Source organism: Vigna unguiculata, chromosome 3, assembly GCF_037176805.1.
Source record: "Vigna unguiculata cultivar grain cowpea cultivar isolate G323 ecotype 2 chromosome 3, ASM3717680v1, whole genome shotgun sequence".
In the NCBI taxonomy this organism is placed as follows: domain Eukaryota; kingdom Viridiplantae; phylum Streptophyta; class Magnoliopsida; order Fabales; family Fabaceae; genus Vigna; species Vigna unguiculata.
The window spans coordinates 60399944-60425797 of NC_140794.1; the positions used below are offsets into that span (position 1 = coordinate 60399944).

The window sequence follows — 25854 nt, forward strand, 5'->3', positions numbered from 1 at the left end:
AAATGAAATAGTTTATAAAGTAGTAACTTTTAAAAAAACCAATATTACTATACGTGTATTACAAGCTTACGAACGATATTAAAATATTACATTTAATAATATGATTGTTAAAAAGTAATAAAACATTACATTTTTGTATCCTTTTATACCATAATATGTTATTTTGATTTGTCTGAAAATTTATTTTGGAAAAATTAAACTTGTGATTGTTGTGCTTTCACATTTAAAATAATAATTCTATCAATGTTTCTAATATGCGTTTATTACAAGAGTTTGCTTTGAATTGAAAAGAAAAAATCATCATCACAGATATTATTCTTACTTAATTTTTAAATTAAGAGTTGAATATAATAGGAGACTTCTTTTTGTGTAAAAATGTTATGTTGTCTAATGATAAATTAATTGTATAACTCGAAGATACACATTTTAATACTAATTTGTTTCAATTACTGGATCTTATTATTTTTTTTAATAAATATTCAAAAGTGTTTTACTGATAATATTGAACATTAAATATACAAAAGTACTATTACTATTGAGATCACGAATATAAAGTCATTTATGTCTAACTAGTCTATTTTTTCAGATAAAACTCTCAAATATTATTTACTACTTAAGATAAAACATAATAAATAATTCTCATAAAAATGATATATAAGGAAAGCTTTTATAAATAACTCACTTTCGAACAATAACCATGTTATAATATATATATATATAAAATTTATACATGAGATTGATATAAAACAAAATACATCCTTTTTATTCTGATAATATAGTAATATACTAATAATTTATATTAAAGAATAAATGAAATGTAATTAAAAAGTTATTATGTTAAATTGTCCAAATGGTTGTATTTGTTTTATAAGATATCCTTAATATATTATTTCCTTTTTTTACTGTAAGTTAAATGTATCTTTATGAATATTGCAAGGTAATCTTTATCTTTGATATTGGTAAGCAATTATAATATTGTTTTTTTTTTCTGTAATCAAGATGTATAAAATTATTGATTTTTCTTCTGTTTTCTTAAAATATGTTTTATTTGTATTTGTACATGTTGCTAAAGTGTATTTTTTTAATATTTAAATTTTAATTTATTAATCAAATAATTAAAAAAATAAAAAATAAAAAACAATTTTATAAGAAATAATTTTTTAAAATAAATTAAATGATGAAGTGGTATGTAAGTGAAGGATTTTGTTAAAAAAAAACAAAAAAACAAAAAACGAAAAACAAATAAAAATATTTAAATATTTTTATCTTAAAATTTAATTAAAATTACTATTTTAGTAAAATATTCAAATTCCATACAGCAATATATTTATTATATATATATATATATATATATAAATAAAAGAATATTGAGACATACTTAAAGAAAAAGGATGGGATGAACAATTACTTCCTATTGTATTGTTAAAAGAATTATGATTCGCATCACATAATATTTTTGAAAGTTATTTTAAATACAAATTTAGTTAAACACAATTTATAAAATTTTCATAAAATCACAGTTATAAGTAAGGAAAGAAGGAAATAGAATTTGTCTTAGTTTATTATCAACCACAAGTTATTATATTCAATTCATATATATAATTTATTTTTCTACACTAAATCTAAAAATAACATTATATTTCATGCTAATATATTCTTCATATAAACCTCTTTAAATTATATTTAAAGTATTTTTGTACTGCTTTTTACAATAAATAACTTATATTTTCTATAAAACTTATTTAATTTTTATAAAACGAACCATGGTTATAAGGAATATTATAAAAACAAATTAATTAAGCATTCTCATTTCTAAAAATAAAACTCAGAGAAACACATGACCTAAAAATATTTTAGGTTTAAAAAAAGACTTATTTTCCTTCTTAGAATGACTTTTTTTTTTTTTTTTTTAAACTTGAAGAAATGAAAGAGTATTTTAAGGCTTCTTTAACATGCTGTCATAAAAGGCTCCAATTTTTTCTTACTTTACTGAAACTTTAGTAAAATTTGAAGAAATAGATGAGTATAAAATAATATTTTAGAAATTCTATAATGTGCAGTTAAAAACTTGGTTTTTCTTCGTAAAAACCACTTCTTTACTTTGGAGCTTTAGCAAAACTCAGAGAAATAAATGATGAAAGAATATCTGTAACTTCTTTAAATGTGCAATTAAAAACACTTTTTCTTTTTCTTCATTTTATAGAATGGTTTTTTGAAATAAAACTTTGCACACGAACGTTGTAACTCATTATTTCAGGGTTGACCCACATTCTTAAACTTTAAACTTCATTTAGTGTATTATGATGTTATTGTGCGTTCCTCTTCAATTATTGAATTTTTTAGAAGATTTTTATATCCGTTTTATGTATACATTGTTTTAAATTTCAAAACAATAATAATTCTTTTTCTATCAGTTATATCCTCCCTTCTAATTTAATATTTAATTAATTTATATGCATATACTTATCTGGCATTGAAATAAAAAAAAGAATAAAATAAAAAATCTTACAGTTATTCAAGAGGAGCAAAATTATTTAATTTCTTTTATATGATACTAAAATCTTAAAACATATGAAATCTTTTATCATAAATAAATACAATTGTAGAATCAAAATTTTAGGATTTTCTATCAAATTTTAGGATTTTTTATTAAATCTTATTGAAAATAAAATAAAAAGAGAAATCAGAGAAATAGTCGATACTAGGATTGTTACATGTTTCATTTTATATTAAAGAAAGTGTAAATTTATAATTTTGTCTCTGAGACATAAATTGAGTTTTTTTTATGTGTTTAGAAAAAGAAAGGTTTGAGTTAGAAGAGAGAGAAAAAAAGATTTAATGATATTAATTTAAGAGTGTAATGCAACGGGTACTAAAAGCGAGTTAACGTAATAGAAATGAATGATAATAGGGATAGTATTTAATAGGACCGCATTTCAGTGTTATTGTTGTGTTTGTGGTCAAAGGAAAGTAAAGCATAACTGTCCATTTCCCAATTAATTCCAATCAATGGTAATCAAAATGGTTGATCACCGTCCATTTCAACACGTCAAGGTTCAACGTTCATTCAATACTAGCACAACATTAGTATCTATTTGTCAATCTACATATCAATTCATCAGAATCGTGTTAAAAAAAATGTAATATCTTCAGAAGCCAAGTACCTTTTGACGGACCTAAACTGCCTCATAAAAAACAGGTCCACATTTCTTCACCTAGCCACGCCACAGAAGATAGTGTGGACCAAAAACTCTTCTCACAATCTTTACACCTTCGGTGACCCATGGTTAAGCTTTTAACCTATAACATATCAGCGACAAAACACTCTCTTTGTTTTATTTTGTCCTTTTGTTTTTCTTCCTTGCCATGCCAATACCAAACTACTTAAACAAAGAAAAAAAAAAAATTAAAGCACTCGTTGGTCCCTTGAATGCAACGTTTGCCTCCGAGCCGGTCGTATTACCAACTTTTTTTTTTTCTATTCACTTTTATCAATTAATTAATAAGTTGAAAATAAAAAGTAAATAAATTACACACACGCAGTGCAGAAGCGCGTGGGATATGGTGGAAGGAGTGAAAACAGCTTTGTAAAGTAAAAACGTAAGGAGTTTTTGGACCAACTGCACTGAGGGTGTTTTTTTTTTTTTTTTCTTTTTCTTATGGCTTTGAAGCTCGTGATATTAGATTACATTAGAGTACATATTTAAACAACATGATACCTTGTTTCTTCTATTTATACTAAAAAAAAAAACATGATACCTTCTACTCTTTCCCAAACTCCACTCACACAATTCCCACCGCTCTTTTTCTTATGGTGTTTCGCCGGATAAACAGTATCATATTTCCCTCCATTTATCTTCTTCTGCTCTTGGCTAATTGGGATTCCTGAACTCCACCCAATGGCGCTGCTCACAATTATCGTAGTCTTCCTCCTCCAACTGAGTTCTCATGTCAGAGTCAACTCGGAGCCGACTCAGGACAAGCAAGCGCTCCTTGCTTTCCTCTCCCAAACCCGGCACTCCAACCGCCTCCAATGGAACGCTTCCGCTTCCGCATGCGACTGGGTGGGCGTCAAATGCGACGACTCCCGCTCCTTCGTCTACTCTCTCCGTTTACCCGCCGTCGACCTCGTGGGTCCGGTTCCACCCGCCACAATCGGCCGCCTCTCCCAGCTTCGGATCCTCAGTCTCCGCTCCAACGGTCTCACCGGCGAGATCCCTGCCGATTTCTCGAACCTCACCTTCCTCCGCAACCTCTACCTCCAGAAAAACCAGTTTTCCGGTGAGTTCCCCCCGAGTCTCACTCGCCTCACTCGTCTCACCCGCTTGGATCTCTCCTCCAACAACTTCACCGGTCAAATCCCTTTCTCTGTCAACAACTTAACCCACCTCACCGGCCTCTTCTTGGAGCACAACAGCTTCTCTGGGAAAATCCCCAGCATCACTGCCAAGCTCGTTAGCTTCAACGTTTCCTTCAACCGCCTCAACGGTTCCATTCCGGAGACGCTCTCCACTTTCCCCGACTCCTCATTCGCGGGAAACGCAGATCTCTGTGGCCCGCCGTTGAAGGCCTGCAACCCCTTCTTCCCGGCTCCGGCGCCGTCTCCCTCCTCCAATTCGACCCCGGCCACGGCGCATAAGAAGTCCAAGAAGCTCTCCACGGGCGCCATTGTCGCAATCGTTGTCGGGTCCGTTCTCGTGGCGGCGTTGCTGCTGCTGCTGTTGCTGCTGTGCGTCCGGCGCCGGCGACGGCAGCCAGCGAAACCGCCGAAGCCTGTTGCGGCGGCACGTGCCGTGCCGGTGGAGGCGGGGACGTCGTCGTCGAAGGAGGATATCACCGGGGGTTCGGCGGAGGCGGAGAGGAACAAGCTGGTGTTCTTTGAAGGGGGGATTTACAGTTTCGATTTGGAGGATTTGTTGAGGGCTTCGGCGGAGGTGTTGGGGAAGGGCAGCGTGGGGACTTCGTACAAGGCAGTGCTTGAGGAAGGGACGACGGTGGTGGTGAAGAGGCTGAAGGATGTTGTGGTGACGAAGAAAGAGTTCGAGATGCAAATGGAAGTTCTGGGGAAGATTAAGCACGATAATGTGGTACCCCTCAGAGCCTTTTACTTCTCCAAGGACGAGAAATTGCTCGTTTACGATTACATGTCTGCCGGAAGCTTGTCTGCTCTCCTTCACGGTACCATCTTCTTATCCAATCCCTTTTCTGTTTCTTTATTTTTTTTTCTTTGCTGCTTAATTCTGCTTAATTGTGTTCATGGCTAATTATTGAACTCAAATGCAATGCAATTTGATTGTTATAGTTTCAGAACACCATATTTAGTTTGCTCTCTTGCGTTTCCGGCTTTTCCCTGTGTTCATAGGGGAATTGAGTATTCTTTGTTTGATAGAATTGGCTTTAGTATTTAATTTGGCTGAATTCCTACTCCAGCTGTTGTAGTCGTGAAAGTTCATTATTTTATTTGAGGGCTCCAATAATATTTTATTAGTGTTGTTGCTGTTATTGTTGTGAAGTGTTTGTTGTGTGATTAGCTTATTTGCGGGCAGTGGCATGGGGCGCTTTCTAAGTTGATAATGGAGGTGGGTTATACTTAGTAGTCTACTGCATTACGTATCAGTGTGATGTTAATTATATTAATTTACTTATGGGGAAAATAGTTTAATTGGAAGAGTGTTATTCTAAGTGTATCGTAAATGGGAAGTTTTGTGCAGCAGCGTAGAGTGCGCTTGTTTAATGCATGCTTCAGGAGCAAACATTCTCTACTCATGAGTGACATTGTCTTTCTTTAATTTTCCCATTCTTTCATTTCCCATAACCCAAGCAACATGCACTCATGAGATACCAGCGTGGCTCACCGACATTATTTCTATGTCTTTCTTTTTTTCTTCCATTTTTTGTTCTCTCCTTTAAAAGGAGAAAAGATAGAAAAAAATAAAGCGTTCTATTTATTCCCTCCTCCTCCTCCTCCTCCTCCTTTCCCAACGAAGAAGAGAAAGGCATTTGGACCACGACCATGCTGCTTTTTGCTTTTGAAAGGGTTGTGTTGAGTCCAAGCAAAGGAAAAATCCCACAAACCACAACCTCCTTTGCTCCATGCTTGTGTCTTGAAACAGTTAAATTTGGCGATTAGATGAAATTATTGCATGGTGATATGATACATGACTAAAGCGGGAAATAAAGAGAGCATGATTATTATTAATAATTAATATATATAATTGATGGTGTGTGTGTAATAGTATTATAGATAGGGATTGGAGGAGTGGATTGTTGATGAGAATTACTTGACTAACTACATTAGCACTGCTGGTATTGATACTGCAGGGAGCAGAGGGTCTGGGAGAACACCACTGGACTGGGACAGCAGAATGAAAATAGCAGTAGGAGCGGCACGGGGGTTGGCATGCCTCCACGTGGCAGGCAAGGTGGTCCACGGCAACATAAAATCCTCCAACATCCTCCTCCGAGGGCCGGACCACGATGCCGGCGTTTCGGACTTTGGTCTAACCCCCCTGTTCGGGAACGGAGCTCCGTCGAACCGAGTGGCGGGTTACCGGGCACCCGAGGTGGTGGAAACCCGAAAGGTGAGCTTCAAGTCTGACGTGTACAGCTTTGGCGTGTTGCTGTTGGAGCTTCTAACGGGGAAAGCCCCGAACCAAGCGTCGCTTGGGGAAGAGGGCATAGACCTCCCGAGGTGGGTCCAGTCGGTGGTGCGCGAAGAGTGGACCGCGGAGGTCTTCGACGCGGAGCTCATGAGGTATCACAACATCGAGGAGGAGATGGTTCAACTCTTGCAAATAGCCATGGCGTGTGTTGCGGTGGTGCCTGACCAGAGGCCCAGCATGCAGGACGTGGTGCGCATGATCGAGGACATCAACCGGGGGGAGACCGACGACGGCCTGCGTCAGTCCTCCGATGACCCTTCTAAAGGATCCGAGGGTCACACCCCTCCCCCGGAGTCAAGGACACCCAGGTCACTCACACCTTAACAAAAAAGTAATAAAGGCTTCTTGATTGAATGAAATTCAAAAAGAGGAAAGAAAGGACAACACAAGGTGGTGGTGGGTCGCTCTTCAAAAAATATTGTCAATTATGCACTGTGCTTTCTTCCTTCCCTGGCCCCGTTCCTGTCTATTTTCCCCCCTCTCATGTGTTTCATTTCATTTTTTTTCCCCTATTTTTCTTTTATTATTGATTTTTACAGGTGGGATTTTCAAATTGTTAATCAAGCTTTGACCTTTTCATCAGATTCTAAGTGCCATTTACCTCATTTCTTAATTTAAATTATTTGTCACTGTCATCTTTTTTTGTCAAAATGGAGCCTATCTTTTTCATTTCGTCTTCACACCACTGTCGTATGTTATGTTACCACGTCAGCCAGTGCGTTCTTTTTTTGACCCAGCGACGATAGCAGTTGTTACAAAATCATTGCAAAAATTGTGTATCCACGTCACTTGATTTGTATGACGCAGAGTGCAAAAGTAAACCAAAGAAAGCAGCTTTGGATGAACATTATGAACAAAATCAGCATTTGACCCGAATGAATAATGATGGATGGGAAATGGAGGAGGAGGCGCGGTTGTTGTGGTGGTGGTTCGAATTGACGTGTTAGTAACTCACATGGGCACCGGGATTGGTGGGAAAGAAAATACAGTGAGCATGAGATGGTTACCCCTCTCTGTATGGTGTGTCCATTTGTGAGGAAAAGGGTGGAGAACAGGCTGGCCTTGTGGAGTGGGCGATAGTGTGTGTTGGCAGTTCTGACAGATAAAGAAGAGCCTTTGACCCAACCATGGTGTGAGAGAAGAACCCTCGATGCATGCCGCTGTGGACCATTCTTGTTTTACCTCACCATTTTTTCTTTTTTAAATAATCTTTTATCATCAATCACTGCTTACTTGGATCCATGAAACGAAGAACTGTTGCTGTCTCTTATTGAGTTTTCTGATTCCACTGTAAATGTAAATGTACGCAAGCAAACCGTACGCGCTCATGCCTCACTTTGCTCCTTCGCTTTCCGTTCACATTCAGACCTACAACCTCACACGTTCCAAAAAATCCTTGTCCTTTTCTGGATGTCTAAATAATTGCACATACACATTATAAATCAACTTAGTCTTATTTTTATGTTTCTACCATATAAGGCTTCTTCAATTGTAAGATTCAACCGAGTGAGGGTAGATTTGTTTTTATTGAAATTGGACTAAGTTCACACAGTACCTTTAATATTTCCGATGGAGACTTTCTTTATTCATATGTCACGAAAATTTGAATGGAGTTTCTCTATGAGTTCTAGAAACTTCCCTACCACTGGGCTACTATGTTACCTGTCGCGTTATAGAGTCACATGCTTCCTTGGCGAACGCAGAATTCTGGTACAGTAAAGCAGATTTTAGCGAGGGTTTTGGTTGGGCGCAAGAAAACTTTACCTCTCCTTCTTTAGCTTTGGTTTGTTTCGTATTGCCACGCCTTCACTTTTATTGTGGCTGTAATCTAAGTCGTAGTTCACACATGTTTAGTTTAATTTGTTGTAGTTCTCATGATAAGTTATGGTCGAAAAAGAAGAGGTGTTATCCATAGGTTGTAGGCAATTGACAGAGTCAATGGCAAGCATCATTTGCCACAAGCAAGTCCATGAAGCATTAATGCAGCATCCCCTTTGTTGAAAAAACAACTTTAGACAGATATATCATGCAAATCGAATTCTTTTCTTTTTAAGGCGTGACATAATAATTAATTCAAACTACAATCTCCGGATCAAATTGTCTTGTAATTAATTAAGTTTCATGGTTAAGTCATGATGAATTAGAGGCCGGCGAAGAAAAGTGGCATGCGAAATGGTTGATCATGAAACAGGGTAACAAACAACTCAGAAGAGGAATATTTTAAAAATGATGAGAGAGAGAGTGAAGAAAGGTCGCAATGCAATAAGCTAAATTAAATATACGTTAGAGAATCCCTGTGGTATTTGGCTGTTTGTCGAAGTTTACAAATGGTATTATTTTGCGGTTAATACAAGAAAAAAAGTACGTTTATTGATAAAGTGAGAGACTTGCCTCGAGAATTTGGATTCTATAAAAAGCAAAAGCCATTTGGTACGATGGCATCGCAGCATTGGATGCACACTTGATGCTGTGATCCACTTCTTCAATTTCCTTGGAAACCACTTTAACTATGCAAATTCTATGATTAGCGTAAAGTCATTTCACGTAATTCATTACTAATTGCCGCTTTTGTCGGTTTCACAGTAAAATAAAATACACTTTTAGAAACTCCTAGGGTTAGTTCTGCCTTTTGAGTGATAAAGTGTCAACAACCAAATGAGCCCACAAAAGGGGTAAGGTACAACCCTTTTCTCTTTTTACTTTAGTTTTGCATTGTTGCCATCCTTCTGCAGAGAAATTTGCTTAGGCTGTTGTCTTCAGTTTGAGTTCTACACATTATTTTGGTTTATGATTATTTTTGTCAATGTTATAATGAGTTTTAATAATCTGATCACTGATCTAGTGTCTGACATATCATGGACATGGGTTATATGAAAAAGAGAAAAATTCAAATTTATGTCTATATGTTAAAAATTTCATAACAACAAAAAATAAGATAAATTTACGGTATATAAATCTATACAAACTTCATTTTATATTATATTTTTGTAAAATTAAGTTAAATTTAAGGTTAATTTGTTATATAAAAATCATCCAAAGTTTATTATAACGAGATTTATTATTTGTTAACTTATTTTGTCATCCGTTGTTAAATCACTATTGAATCAATATTAATGTATAATTTTTTTCTTGAAATATATATTCTAATGTAAGAGAGTGAGTTGAAGATCCAACGTTATTTAAAACTGAATTAAACTTAAAAATACATTTATTAAAGAATGTACACAAGGTTTTTGATGATTTTTAATCAAAAGATTTTAAAGTTAGAAAAAGCTAAATGAAGAATAAAGATCAGATAGTAATATGTAATTTTATCCCATTAATTAATTAATTTCCAAACTCAATGCTTAAACTAGATGGACGAAGCCACTCCAGAATGAATACATTAATTATTTGAGACATTGAGGTAATAATGAATCATGAATGATGAGTAGCTTTTCTTGACATCCAAGTATGTGTTTGAGGCTTTGAGCAACATAGAAAATAATGGTTTGAATGTTTGGGCGTTGGGGTTGGAAAGTATTAGTAGAAGAAAATATACGGGATTAATGTGATAAAATAAGAAGCAAAGGTGTGTTTGAGGATGTCCATAAAGTTAGAAACCAATGATTCTGATACAGAATTTTTGTATGGGTTTTAATGTGACCACATTCTTAGTTAAGATGGGATGAATACAATTTTAAATATTTTGAACATGATTGCCAGCCTGTGAGCTTTGCTTGCACATGAAACAACCTACTCGCTCAAATTATTGGTGCTCACTCAACACACTTTTATGTGTTTAATAATTCTCAAGAATTTAGGAAAAACAAATTTTACTTCATTCTTTGATGCCAAATAGTTTCTGCGATGCTATCAACTCATTCGGCATATTAGTTATTTCTTTAATGTGGTTGAATTTAAAGAAAATGTTTTAGACATAATTTTTATTATGAGGAAAAGTATTTTAGATATATATTATGCCTTGGTTGCCAAAAATTTACAGATGATCATTTCTATTTTCATCCAACCTCAAATAATATCATATCATGCAAAAATCTTAATAGGATTTTCTAACGTTTTGAAATGGTTATATTTTGAATTCAATAGTGTTAGAATTTTTTATTATTTCGGAACTTAATATCAAAAATACAAATCTTTTATCAAATAAATTTCTACTACTTATCAGTTTCATTTCTGCCATCAGATAGTGTTCTCTACCTTGAACTGAGAGATGTCATGCTTCAAGAGATTAAAACTTAGAAGATAATTATAGTTGGTTTTTTAGTTCCTTTACCTGAAGGTAAAGGCTATATAAGGTACAAATGGGTTTTCAAATTGAAATACAGTGCTAGTGGTTCATTCAACAAATATAAAACTCTATTGTTAGCCAAATACTACACACATGTTCTTGAGATTGATTTATTATACACTTTTTCACCAATGGTCAACCTCACTCGTGTAAGGGTTCTATTAATTATTCTTGTCCTAAAAGATTGAGACTTACGTATTTGTTGAAAAAATCATCTGAGAATCACCTTATTAATAGAGAAATAAAATAAAAATAAGTAACACAAGGATATAAGGTATAAATTTTCAAAATTGGAGAAAAATTACAACCACTAAAGAATAATCACTATGTGCAAATTTGTACAACACACAAAAAACACTCTTAACCTTTTGACACTAAGTACACCCATACCCTTTAGAGTAAGGATTTACCTACACTTTACAACACTTTATTACAAGAGTATAAGAAAAGTCAAACACTAGTTCAAATTGTCTTTTGACTTGGGACAAAGAATATCATGAACTTAGAATTCGTTATATAGTCACTAATATCCAAAGTGACGTGAGACTTTTCAATATATATTATTTTCATCAGCCCAACAATATTAAATATCAATTATGTATTCTTAAATGATGAATTATTTAAGGAAATATAAAACAATACAAAAAGATTAATTTACAAGTTAAAATAAGTTTATATATATGGACTTGGACAAGTCCTTAGAAAATAACTTTATTAATTTTCCTCAATGTTATTATAACATGATTTTGCATTGTCTAAAATGGTTATTCTTTATTCGTTATAATTTTTTTTTCTTCATTGACTATTTCACTTATTTATATAGATGATATTATTTGTGTAATTTTTTTTTAATGTTAACAACAACAACGTATAGTTGATATCAAGTCCATTTCTCAACTAAATATCATTAATTCTTAGACTTTTAGATTCAAAGGATATTTCCATAGAGAAAATATATTTTATATTTGGTATATTGATTTTTTAGGTAGAAAAAAGTTACACTATCTATTTAGGACTTCTTTCTTTATAGAAGATTAATTTTATAGACTTATGTATATTTGTTATTTTTTGTCAAATACGTTTCAACTCACAAACTTGTCAGAACATGAATAATTCATTGACCACACTTATAACTACAATTCATCACTTATTATACTGAAATCCACTTCGCATCAACGTCTCTTTTTCAAAACTAACAACAAATTTTATCTTTGTACACATGTTAATGCAAATTGGGACAATTATTTTAACAGAAGAAACCAAGCTTTAGATTCTGTATTTGCTTTTATAATTCTCTTTTTTCTTATTTATTGAACATCTTGATTCAATAAACTATTTAATTTGTTTTTTCCTTATTAAAACTAATATGATATACTTGTATACTTTATTTCTAACTAATCTCACTCTTTAAGTGGTTTTAAAAATATCTATACATAATCCAAAAATTAAAATGAATCAATATAAAATCTTTGATGTTATTTTTTCCGTATAGTTATTTTAACCGTCATAAAAGAAAAAAAAATGTATACTCTTTTGAACTCTCTTTTATAATCTGGTAATTGTATACTTATGTATATTCTTTCCATATCAAGTAAATGTTATTCATAATGGACTCATATATGTACTTATGTATATCTACAGTACGAGACTTTTGTTGTTTCCTATAGTTTGTTTGTATATTTGTTCTGTGTGTAAAATCTCTTCATCTAAATCATTGTCCTGATCCAGTGTTTGTACAAGTTCTGGTACATGAAGATGAAAGTTCTCAAACTGGCACATTCTGAGGAAAATTCTCAATAATAAGGAAAGCTCTGGATAATATATTTGTTTTATACAATTAATTAGTATGGTGGCCGAAATTAATATGACAGGATTCCAGACAGTAAAGTATATTATCTACAAATATATATAAAATTGCTACGTATATTAATTCATCTATGTTAATATCATAACCATAATAATTATGCAAGGGGACAGTTTTCCAAGATGTTTTACATTGAAATTTTCCATTGGTACTATTATTCTCTTATTTTATTAATTAATACCTATTTTAACTCATATAAAATAGGAAAAATAATAATTAATGAAATTAATACCTTCATCACAATGAAACTAATGGAAGGTTGTTTCTCTAACAGCGAAGGGGTGTCTCTAAACTTTTATGGGGGTAGAAAAAGAAAAATAAAGTCCAAGACTCAATTACTATATGTGATGCTGTTTGTGTGAGCGGCTTCATTTAATGGGCCTCACTTTTTTCTGTTTGTTTTTGAGTTGGCCCATACCAATTCAGTTTGGATCCATTTCAAATATCTTTCCATTAATTAACTTGAATCAGTCAAAGTTTAAATTTATTTTCAATTTCGAATGCTAAGCATTCCTGAAGAACAAACAAATAAAATATAACTAAAAATAACCATTTAAATACGCATTAGTGTAATAAACCTCCTGAATAGAATGTATAGGGAACTGTATTTTCAAATATAAACAATTTATTGTACTGTTCAGCATATATTTTTTATGTATCGTCCCAACTTAATAAATTTTAAGAGCCATGTCCTACTAATGCATTATCTTATATACTTTTTAAAAATTCATACTAAACTTATTATGAGATATTTGGAAACACTTCAGTAGAACTTACTTCAACTTACAGCAACATTTATAGAAAAAAAAAAAATTCATTCTTTTCAATAAGTTTCTTAGTGTATGTGTATATATCAAATCAAAATAGATTGGTTAATATATATATAATTTTCAGCAAAGAGTATGTGAAAAACAGTGTTGGCATTTTACTGTTTCTATATATAATTTTGAAGTATCTGTGGTTAACTTTTGTGACCTAGTGGCATCTAAGGACTGCTTTTATCTGAATAATAACCTAATCTTATTCATATCTACAGCTAAGAAATACGCATCGAAAGAGAAGGTATTAGTGCAGAAAACTTACCTAGATTCAAAGGATGGGAAAACAAAGATACATGAACTGAACGTAAGTGCAGAATTTTGTGTTTGACAAGGATGTTTGACGAAGTTAGTTTACTTTTGTGTTGACACATCAATAATGGCGAGTCAACATTTATTTTATCGCAGTGTTCAAAATTCCAGTCTTCGCCAACACTCTGAATTATAGTGTATAGCTTTATCTCTTTACAACAAGTTCATCTTTTTCAATAGAGGCCGACCAACGTGATTCTATTCCATCCTCCACTCTCTCTTATGCTTCAGATGCTATAATACTATTATTATTTTTTCTGTATAATAAATAATATGCACATTTATTCTTATCTATGGTCAAACTCAGTGCTCATTTCTGTGTTCAACTATCCTTGCTCTTCGCATGATCTGTAATATATATTCATAATGAGTTTATTATTAAGAAAAAGGAGGGTTGAAGATGAAGCATGGTCTGAGATGGGAGCATAAAGTAAAAACAGTAAATGATAATTGAATTGGATTATTTTTTTATTGGATGCTTAAAAGTGAGGAGAATCTATCCTGAATGGAAATTTAGAATATTTAGTAGCATAATCCTGTTGGTAATATACTTTTAATTTAATCAATAAGTTCACTCCTCACTGATTCTCATCTCATCTCATATGATATGATATATATGCAAATTCCTTCGACCCGTAGACGTACCTTTCCTCGGCTTTCCGCAAAGCCCACCACAGAATAATTTTTTTTATTTTTTATAAATAATAATAATAATAATAATAATAATAATAATGTTTACTTAAACTACGTTATTCGTTTTTCCCTTTTTCTTCTTTTTATCCAACTTTAACAGAATTTTCAAAATGAATTTCATGGTCATTGGATGACTGTATTGCATGAACTGCAACTTTTATACACGGTTGGATTCACACGAATAGAATATCTCATTTCATAAATACTCATGCTTCTTAGTAATCAACTTCGTTTTCTGGTTCAAGTATCTTAGACAAAACTACTTGTTCGTGCATCTGCATTTTTAGCTACTTTTGGTTAACTAATTCATGAACATGCCCATTTCTTTAAAATTACTATGTGTAAGGATAAGTGTTTTTGTCATAGATACCATGATAATAAGAGATAAAACGAGTTTATAGAATATACGCAATGAAAATAATTTTATAAGTTGGATTTATAAGATTGAATTAATCTTAAAGTCAATTTCTTTGAAATAATACTAGAGTTATATGAAATCTATTCTAACAAAATTTATTGTTTGTTAAAGATTTATACTTAAAGATTTGTTGTTCGTTGTCCCAATATTTAGTTGGATGCTCATAACTTCTTAATAGTTTTTAAAAGTATAGATTAAAAAGAGGGTAAAATTAAAGAAAAATGATCTTATTAGAATGTTATCGTTATCGAAACTTGAATATAGAATTTTCTGTTTAAATTCTGACCCAACCTTAGACTAAAAGAAAACGAAAATCATAAGAAATAAAGCAAAGTGCAAAGTTCAATATTCGAAATTAAAATAAGTAGAGAAAAAGCGTGCCGAGTACACTACATCTGAACACTAGGGTGGGTTCCAACTTAAAATATTGTGGTTAATTTAATTCAAGTTATGGCTTTTATTTTGTATGCTTGCCTGCATAGTGGGTGTAGAAAGGAAATCATAAATTATAGGCAATGCAAGTGCTATTATTCTGCTTACCGTTTTAAGCTCTATAAGTCCAATAATTGTCAACAAAAGCTACTCATAATCCTTTGGTGCACAAATTTTATTAGTTATTATATATATAAAGTTTTGAATAAAAATGTCAGTCCAAATAATTGATCTAAATCATCATTTTCTTTTTAAGTTAATATAATTTTTTTTACACAGAACTCAGTCCATTTTTTTCTACTTTGGCTCACAATTTGATTTGGGTAGGGAGTTTTAGAGTCAAACGTTAACAAAAACTTTCACAATTTTTCATATTTTGTGATACTCTTAAGAATATTAGATGATCTATAAAAGAGATCATAATAATAAGAAAAAATTACATTTTTTTAAATGTTTGAAAGAAAAAGAAGTCCTGGGAAATATAAAAAATTCCACCGATAAGAACACCTATAAATTTGAAAATTATTTTCAGACTCAGCAATGAAATTGACGAAATTAGAGGTAAAAGTAAGAATAAAAGAGGGAGGGTTTGTAACATACTTTTTAATTGTTAATTGAAATAATAATAGATAAAGTCATTAGTTTAAAAGTAACATTTATAGTCTATAGTAAACTTTAATTAATTAATTAATAATAATAAAATATGTAATTAAAAGATTTTGTTGATAATATATGCGGTGGTGAACATTATTGGATGGAATCTCAGAAAAACACATGTAATAGAAAGTTAAATACAGAACGTGGCTCTAATCGGTTATGGACCTTTGTTTTTGGGCTTCCAATGACCCAAATTAGCGCGTATGATTCAAGAATTTAGTGAATAATCTTCACGATTCAAGAAAGCGCGTATTGATGTTTTATTTAGTTATTAACGTGATTATATATTTGAAGATTTTTTTATTCTTATGACTTACAATCTTCTAATATCTCAATGAGGTGGTGATTTTATAAGATCCAGGTCATAATCTTAATCCAATATGTGACCTCCTGAATTAAAATATTCTTACTTAATTTTAGTCCATCAGAAGATCTAAGTCCAATGAATTAGTGTAGTCTTAATTTTGTTTAATTAGAAATTCCTACATTTATTTTAATAATGTAATTAATAAGTTTATTATGTTTACAAAGTTATTAGAATTTGCTATCAATTTTCGTATTGTCATACTGTTGCATTAACAACTTCATATTGATATTTTATATCTGGTAAAGTTTATAGCTGGATAAACTATCACAAATATTTCAAACTTTTTATATATTTTATATCTAGCTTAATTTAAAAAGCTAAAAGAATCCAAACCAAAACGAAAAATTTACAAACAGTTTTTTATGAACAATCAATTTTTATTTAATTAACTAGATCACATTAAGATCATACATACATTTTTGTAACTTAACTCATAATACATTGATTTTTTTAAAATGCTAGAAGTGATACATACTTAAAAAGAATTCATGTTTAATCTGTATCGTGTGTAAAAACATGTAAGATTAGTAATATTGTATCATGTGAGTTCAATTCCTAATTCAATAAATTAAGAAATGCTCCAAATAGAAAAATAAAGTCCTTTCTTAAAGGTGTTAATCAACGGTCCGTCAACGGAATGTTTGAAATTTTAATGTTATATTATTAGGGATGATAATGCATATTAGTATGTTTCACACATAGTCATTAAAAGATAAATTAGTTCATGTCCATGTTTAGAAAGGATAACGGTCGGGTCGAATGCGGATAATGTATATTCGTAATTCAGTCCACAATAGAAAATTTTGTTTGTTATTCACCTTGTTATTCGTCGAGTATCCACTCAAAAATTATCTGCAGATTTTTAAAAATTCACGGTTACCTGTAAATATATGCGAATATTTAAAAGAATATATTTTATAAATTTGTAAAGCAAAATTTAAATAGAATTACAAAAAATTATAAAATATAATATAAATTAAAATTAAAATTAATTTTAATTAAATTTAATATAATAAAATATATATTGAATTTTAATTTTAATTAATTTAACCTAATAACAAATAAATCTACTTTTAATTTAATTTTTTGTGGATAACGGGTACTCGCAAATACGAATATTATGATACCCGCACTGGACTCCTTTATGAACGAATATTAAAATACCTACTATCCACTACCTGAGATACCAACTATTTGTTACAGATTTTATTCACGGATATCCACAAACAACATATATCTTAATGCAAGATTTTAATACTTTTATTCTTATTTGAATAAATTAGTAAAAATAATAAATTTTATAAATATATATTTTTTTAAAATAAGTAAAACAAGAATGTAAACTAAATTTTAAGTAGTCAAAGATGTCAAACAAAACTCATAAGTAATAAGAGGTTCTTCAAAAAATAAATTTAATTATTGGTAAATTCATACAATACTCATGAGTGGACACATCATAAACTATAAATGTATTTTGAGACAAATCCATACTACGTATGTCTGTCTATCTCACCTTGTTGATCTGCTTGGCGATCGAGGTTATGCAAAACGAGAGTCAACAAACAAAAATACTTAACCTATTCCACACATTTTATTGTAAGTTTGCAAGTTAGGTCACACATCTCATCTCCATTCTCATTTCTATTTTTAATAAAATTTAATTAAATTTGTCTTTCTAATCATTTAACATCTTGTATTGGCCATTACTTAAATTTCAGATGAAATGTACAAGTAATTTTTAGAACAGTACCCGTCACCAAATAGAAGCAAAAAAAGATTATATTATATAATATAAGTTAAATTATTCTTTTGGTCCCTCTATTTGTCATGAAATTTTAGTTTGGTTCTCAAGTTTTTCGTTATTTCAATTTGGTTCTCATTTTCTTAAAAATGACTCAATTTGATCCTCACCGTTAACTTTGACCAGACGATGTTAAAGTCAACGCCACGTGTCAATTTATGTTTTTTTTTTGTTTTTTTTAATATTTTTGTAATTTTTTTTTATTTTTGACACATGTCACTTCACAGTTGTGCTAAGTCTCAAAGGAACTTAATTTGGTCCCTATATTTGTTTTTAGTTTCAATTTAGTCCCAATTTTTGTAAAAATGAAACAATATTGTCCTTTCTTAAATTGACACTAAATTTATTTTTTTATAATTTTTATGGTGATATTCTTACTAAAATTAACGTTTTTATTAAATATTTCTATAAATATTTTAAATTAACTTTAAATTCTACACAAAATATTAGACTTTGGTTTTGTTTTGAACTTGAAATTTAGTTCCTAAACTTATGTGTGACAAGTTATTTGATTTTTAATCTTTACTAAGTTTGTATAATATGATACACTTGATGTCTGTATATATGATGACAAAATTGTTAATTTTGAAATTAAGTTTGGGGTTTAACTTTGTTTAATAATAAAACTAAAAAAAAACTTATTTAAAAATATTTCTACAAATATTTAATAAAAACGTCAATTTTATTAAGAATATCATCATATACAAAGATTAAATTGAGTCTCAATCTAAGGAGGGACAATATTGCTTCATTTTTAGAAAAATTGGGACTAAATTGAAACTAAAAACAAATATAGGGACCAAATGAGTCACTTTGACACGTGACACAACTGTGAAGTGACACGTGTCAAAAATAAAAAATTCAAAAAAAATTAAAAAGAATCAGAAATTGACATGTGACGTTGATTTTAATATCGTCTGGTCAAAGTTAACGGTAATGACCAAATTGAGTCATTTTTTAGAAAATGAGGACCAAATTGAGACAACGAAAAACTTGAGGATCAACTGAAATTTCATGACAAATAGAGGGATCAAAATAGTAATTTAACCTCTAATATATGAGGAATAATTCTTATACACATGTCTATACATATAATTAATTTAACTTAAATTAATATCAGAACATCGTGATTTGACATTTTTTATTAGTTAGGCTTATTGATAATTGAGTTAATTAAGAGCAGATAAATACTTCATATACGCCTTAAATATTAATGGGTTAAACGTATTAGTCAAATATTTCAACCTTGTCTTTTCCAACGTACCAAGCCGACAAATATTAAGCAGATTGATTAATTTAATCACTAGGCTGGTTGTCCCAACAGATTAACCTGATTTACTTGAAAATTTAATGACACATGCTTCTCACATCATAAAAAATTATTAAATTATAAATAGGTTAAAGTACAACCACTTCTTAAGATAAAATAATTACTATGTGATACGAGAAATTTATATATAATAGCCTGAAATATGATCTTATATAAGAATTTTCTTTTTTTTCAAAATTGTATCAAAAGAGAGTAGAACAAAAGTTTAAGAAAATTAATGTTATTTGTGTTATTATTTACAGATTCAAAGAAATAAAATAATACCAAAGAATAATCTCAATATGAAATGGCCAATTTTAGTGTTATATAAAATTTTTCTACTTAATATAACCAAAAAATCATCATAATCATTGTAATTTGCATGTATTGTGAAATTATATGATCTGCAATCAGAAGATGTGTTTTTACAATAAGTTGAAATTTAAAGAAAAAAATTTGATAAACTAATATTTTTTAGGAGAAGCACATGTAAGAGAAAAAATTAATATAAAACAATTGGTATTTCAACATCCAAATCCATAAATATTCAAAAGTATTATTATTTAACATATAAATATTCAAAAGTATTATTATTTAACATCTGATTTTTCTAACAAAAATTTCAAATACATATTCTCGTATAATTTTTCTAACAAAAATTATAAATTTTTTAATGACACGCAAGACCCAAGTCGCTCTACATCAAAGAAACTTATTAAATTGTAATGATAACCTTCAAATCAACTTTTCAATTTTATAGAATTTTTCTATTATTCTCTTCTTCATAATACTTGATTTGGAATTTTGATGAATACCCACATGAGAATTAATATACCCCCCTTCATCAAAAGTCTCATAAACACATACAGTCAATATATCTTCTTGAATCATTCTTGCAACTACTGATTTGCACAAACTCATTATCGACCACAATTATTTTCTACATTAGCCTTTAGTGTCTTGCACACCAGACTCATTGATAGTAACTTTTATAGGATGATTTAATCTTTAATAGCTATAGTTTTTGGCCTAGTGGTAAGCGCTCGATCCTAAAAGTAATATTACTTGCAACTAATGATATTACTTTCTTGAGTAATCCAGTGTAAATAATAATTTAGTCACTTGTAATATGCATTATATTTGTTTGATATGTTGTAAAATGCGTGCAATGTCATATTAATGAAATGAAAAAAATGTAATGATACGATCCTATTTAGGAAAGAGTACGATCGTTTCTGAATTTGAATCCTTCAAAAGAATGACAAACAAAAATAAATTAGAGAAGAATGTGGAATGAGATAGGGAATGGAAGATGTCACAATCTTGTAACTTGATAAGTCAAGTGGAGATTCGCCACAAATATGTTAATCTTTGATAAGAACCAGAGTTCTAATCCAAGAACCAAGAGAATTCTCTCTCAAATAATGCAAATGCATATAATATGACTCAAAAGTATCTACATTAGTTTTTGGTACCTTTATATATAGACACATAAGTTTAAGAAAACTTAGAAAGGTCCAAGCCCAAAAATATAAAAACATGATCTAATTTATAAAAGAAAGTCTAAAGCCCAAAAATATTGAAAAATAACTAATTTTGAAAAGAAAACACAGAATCCAAAAACATAAACTAATTTCCTAAAAATTATCTTTCAAATGTGTTCCAAACCATTATATCCTTTGAATTTCTGAATTCCCAGTTGCTTGTAACATTCAGGAGTCTTTAATATATTTGATTTGATTTTTCAATTTTTTACTCCTTACCTTTATTATAGGTTCTTTGAATCGTAAAGGTTTATCTCTAAATTTTTCTTATATGGTTGTATGAAATCTAAAAATAGTTCTGTATAATCTAACCTTTTAGTATCTAATATGAGGGTTCTGATTTAAAACCATAATAATAGAATAAATAACGACTAAATTGTAAATGAGTTAAAGTATAATTGAAAATAATTATTATTTGATTGGAGTAATAATTTTAAGTGAATGTAAAATAATGTCTCTTCTCTACATAAATATACTTTTATAATTTTATCCATAAAAAAAAGCATAAAAAAGAGAAAAAGTGTTTTCAATTGTAATCTCCCAATGGAGAGGAATATTTATATATATAAATTATGATATTGATGATTTTAATATCTTATTTGAATTTTCTATTTTATGCTATTCTCAAAAGAAACCATTGTTGTGAAGACGGGGTGTTAAAAAATAAAAAATGAAATGAATATGTTTTATCTGGAGATATTTTGTAAGGTGGATAAAAGGTGATACTTGAGCTATAATGTTCCAGAGGAATACTTTGAAGAATTATTTGTCTACAATCTCTAAATAGAGGAACAAACTTTAGAAAAAAATAATACGTGGATAAGATTTTCATATTCTATCGAATAGATCACGTGTGGCGAGCAGGTTAGAAAACTTTAGTGTGACAAGCTTCATTCCATTTTTGCTTCTGTTTCATTTTTAGTTGTTTCAATGCAAATATACCTCATAACAAAAAAAAAAAAAAACACATTAGGTTTCTTCAATTTAATCCTCATCATGTATATTATGTATTAACATTAATTTAAATTTTTGCATGATACGATGACCAACATGTGTATTTCTCTTAAGAGAATCAATATTTTTTAAATTAATTTGATTTTGTTAAAAATAAATAAATAAATCTTTAGTTGAATATGTTACTTCACAGCATGTTAAAATAAGTAAAAAGAAATTAGGCGAAATGTGAGTTGCAGAATAATAAGAAAAGAATATGGTGAAAATGGCAGAAGGGAGGAATATTCTGACAGGGACTGCAAATGGGCCACGCAAAAGGGATATTCAGAAGAAGGACGATAGGAAAGAATATTATGGACACGCGTCTCGAGATAATAATAATAGTAATATCAATTTTTTCTTTTTTTCTTTTTTTTTTCTTTTACTCTTTTTTTCTTTTCTTTTTGTGAAGAGAGAAAAATAAATGAAATAAAAGGAAGAATCCGAAGAAAAGGTGTGAGTTGGAGTTTAGCTTGTAGAAGAAGAGTGAAGTTAGAAAGCAACCAACCATTTTTATTGAAAGCTCGTGGAATTTGATGCAATCTTCCTCTCACTTTCACACCCACACTGTTTTTCCTTTCTATTTTTTTAATTCAAAATCTCATAATCTTTTGTTGGTGCATCCCATGAAGCATGAGATGTAAAGATTTCAATTTTTAACTAAGTTTTAGTATTCACACACTGCAAGACAATGTTACAGATTCTCACATAATATCTCAGATTATGACAAGTTTTAGGTTTTACAAAAATATTTGTGGTTTGTGTTTAGTAGTAAAGTGATCTTTATTTCTACATAGGCGGAACAGTTTTAAGTCTTAATTAATAAAAAATATTTCACATTTTTATGTATTACTAAGATCGTAAATGTGAATTTATGAGATCATTACTGCTAAAATGTTTGAAGACTTAAATACGTATTTATTTTATTGATTTTATTTTTAGTTTCTATAAAAACTTATTTTCAATTTTAGTTTCGAATACTAACCCATATAATTAAAATCAAGATTATAAGTACGATAATAAGTTGTTCATGTAATAATAAATCATGAAATCGTAACATGAATACTAACTTTCAATATATATATATATATATATATATATATATATATATATAAATAATTATTCGATTTTATTAAGAATATAGATTAATCTAATTTTATCATTTAAAATGTATATGAAAATAATTAATATATTAAAATATGAGAATATGAAAAGAATTAAAATAAAATAACAGAAAAAAAATAAATTAGAAAACAAATTGTTTTCGCCTTCATAAATAACATTAATATAAATTTATTTTATATAAGAAATAATAAATAATAACGTTATTCTATTTTTTTTATACAAGAAGTAATAAACATTAAAGTTATAATTAATAAATACCAAAGGTAATTATGTTATGGGTCTATACAAGATTAAGATGGTGGCAACAAGATTAGAAAATTATAATTGTATTAAATTTTAATTGAGAAGTGCTGTGGTGTGTTGTAGCTGGATTTTAATTGTATTAATTTTTTTTTTATTAAAAATGAATTTTAATTGTATTAATATTTAATTTAGTTAGATGAAAAGTTATTGCGTGACTGACAACACATATAACAATGTAAGTAAATTAAATTTTTAATTGTTCACCAAAGAATATAGAATATGAACAGGTAATGCAACATAAAATTCGAAAAAAAAACAACAATCTACTTGATTTTATGATTTTGTTAGACAATTTTACAAATCTGACTATATTACAATTATATGTAGAATCTGACTCATAAATACTATATAAAATTGTAAAATCTTGTAATTTAAATCTCGAGTTTAACAATCTTCGTAACACCTAACGAAGATATTTGATGCTTAGAATAATAAAATTAAACCAATAGTTTCTAATATAAAAGGAACTTATATAGAAAACCTACAACTTTAGTCTATAAGGAGTCACAAGACTTCATTTTTACACTAAAATGCATAAAACTTTCATACATATTTGTAAAATATGGGTTAAGAAGTTCGAATATTAAAGTAGTATATGTAAATGTATTGAATGGTTAAATATTGGTTAAGGTATAGGATTTGATCCAAATGACCAGTTCATAATTTTGTAAAATTATACTAAATTTAAGTTCAAAGTTCGAATTGTAATTAATGCTAATTCATGTGGAGTATTTATCTTAGTTTGAAGCTAATCATAGGATGTATTACAGTGACCAGTGTAATTGATTGGTACATGAATTATTATAGATTGTCACATTTATTTGGGTATATTCTAATAAAACTGTGAATAACATTGAAATGGAGGATTTACAAAACAATGAACTAGTCGAATTTTCAATAGAAATTTATTTTCTAGTACAGTTTTCCCAACGCATAAAAGTTTCAATGGGGACTCGAAACTATGTTTCAGGGGAAATACAAAAAGTCAACACTTTAACATTCTACTGTACCGTAATGAGCTAGCAAGGTGAATTTAATTGAATCGAAGATTATGTATATTCCAAATTTACGTCCTAAAACAAAAAGATGATCTCAAAAAAAAAAAAAAAACATAGGGATTGAAGTTGAAACAAAACTGAAACCACAAGGTTGGGTAAGTTATATATAATGGTTGATGAGTTAATTTGAAAATTAACTGATAATAGCCCAAAAATATATGAATTGTTAAATTATAAGCATTTATTAAAATAATAGGTTTAGTAATTGATAGATGTAAAACGATGGAAATTAACATGCGTATATGATATTTGTATATAATTTTTTTTATTGATAAAATATTAAGTATTTATAACTTTAGTTTTCAGTTAATTTTAAACTCTTGTAAGTCTATATTTATAAATTAATTCAACTATTCATTTTATTTCATATATATATATATATATATATATATATATATATATATATATATATATATATATATATATATATATATATATATACTACTATTAATTTTATATTATATTTTGTAATAGTTACAAAATTTTAAAATATACTTTTAAAAATAATATAGTAATAACACAAAAAATGTAATGGCATAATGAATACAAAAAGGTTTAAATAAAAAACATAATATACAAATATCGAGAAAAACAAAATGAATATAATACCTATTAATAACTAAATATTTTGAATAGTATTATATTTAAAGTAAATAATGTAATATATATATATATATATATATATATATATATATATATATATGTATATATATATATATACATATATATATATAATTAAAATGAAATACAATAATTTCTTTTATAACTATAAATAAAAATAATAAAATTACTTTCAAAGTGAAAACAAAAAACCAGAAATACTATAAATAAAGCAATAAAAATAGAACTTATTAAATATTTTAAATATATTAAATAAATATAAAATAGTTAAAAACCATTGTGTTTTAAAATATCGATAAAATTATTTATAAAATGTTAATAACAACATAAAACCTAAATTTTCAACAAACTAAAAACGTTAAAAAATTAAAAATCACAAAAAATATAATTTCCAAAATCAAGTTATATTATCTATTATCTATTGCAATATATAAAACTCAAAGACCAATATTCAACTTTTTTTTTTGTCTTTTACATTATTTCTTATAATTAATCAGTCTTTATTTTCATCCATTTTAATTTCTTTAGCCTGTGTATTTTGAACAATTAATATAAATAACAATCGCAAGCTTTACTTTGAATACAT

The 25854-nt window shown here is 29.2% G+C and overlaps 1 protein-coding gene and 1 long non-coding RNA gene across 2 annotated transcripts; one reads left to right on the forward strand and one right to left on the reverse strand.

Moving 5' to 3' along the window:
* Positions 1 to 3736: 3736 nt before the first annotated feature.
* LOC114178109 (Leucine-rich repeat protein kinase family protein) lies at positions 3737 to 7244 on the forward strand. The gene is made up of 2 exons (XM_028063826.2): positions 3737 to 5178; positions 6322 to 7244. The coding sequence occupies exons 1-2, from the start codon at positions 3900 to 3902 to the stop codon at positions 6984 to 6986; spliced, it is 1944 nt and encodes a 647-aa protein (XP_027919627.1). The 5' UTR covers positions 3737 to 3899; the 3' UTR covers positions 6987 to 7244.
* LOC146887988 (uncharacterized) lies at positions 5940 to 6412 on the reverse strand. Its single transcript, XR_014993846.1, has 2 exons — positions 6282 to 6412; positions 5940 to 6103 (listed from the first exon to the last, which is right to left on the reverse strand). It is a non-coding gene; the product is annotated as an uncharacterized LOC146887988 (long non-coding RNA).
* Positions 7245 to 25854: the final 18610 nt, after the last annotated feature.

Excerpts from the sequence above, each read along its gene's own strand:
- LOC114178109 (XM_028063826.2), top strand. The coding sequence starts at position 3,900 with ATGGCGCTGCTCACAATTATCGTAGTCTTCCTCCTCCAACTGAGTTCT. Across the intron at positions 5,179-6,321 it reads CTTGTCTGCTCTCCTTCACG|GGAGCAGAGGGTCTGGGAGA; the intron begins GTACCATCTTCT and ends TTGATACTGCAG.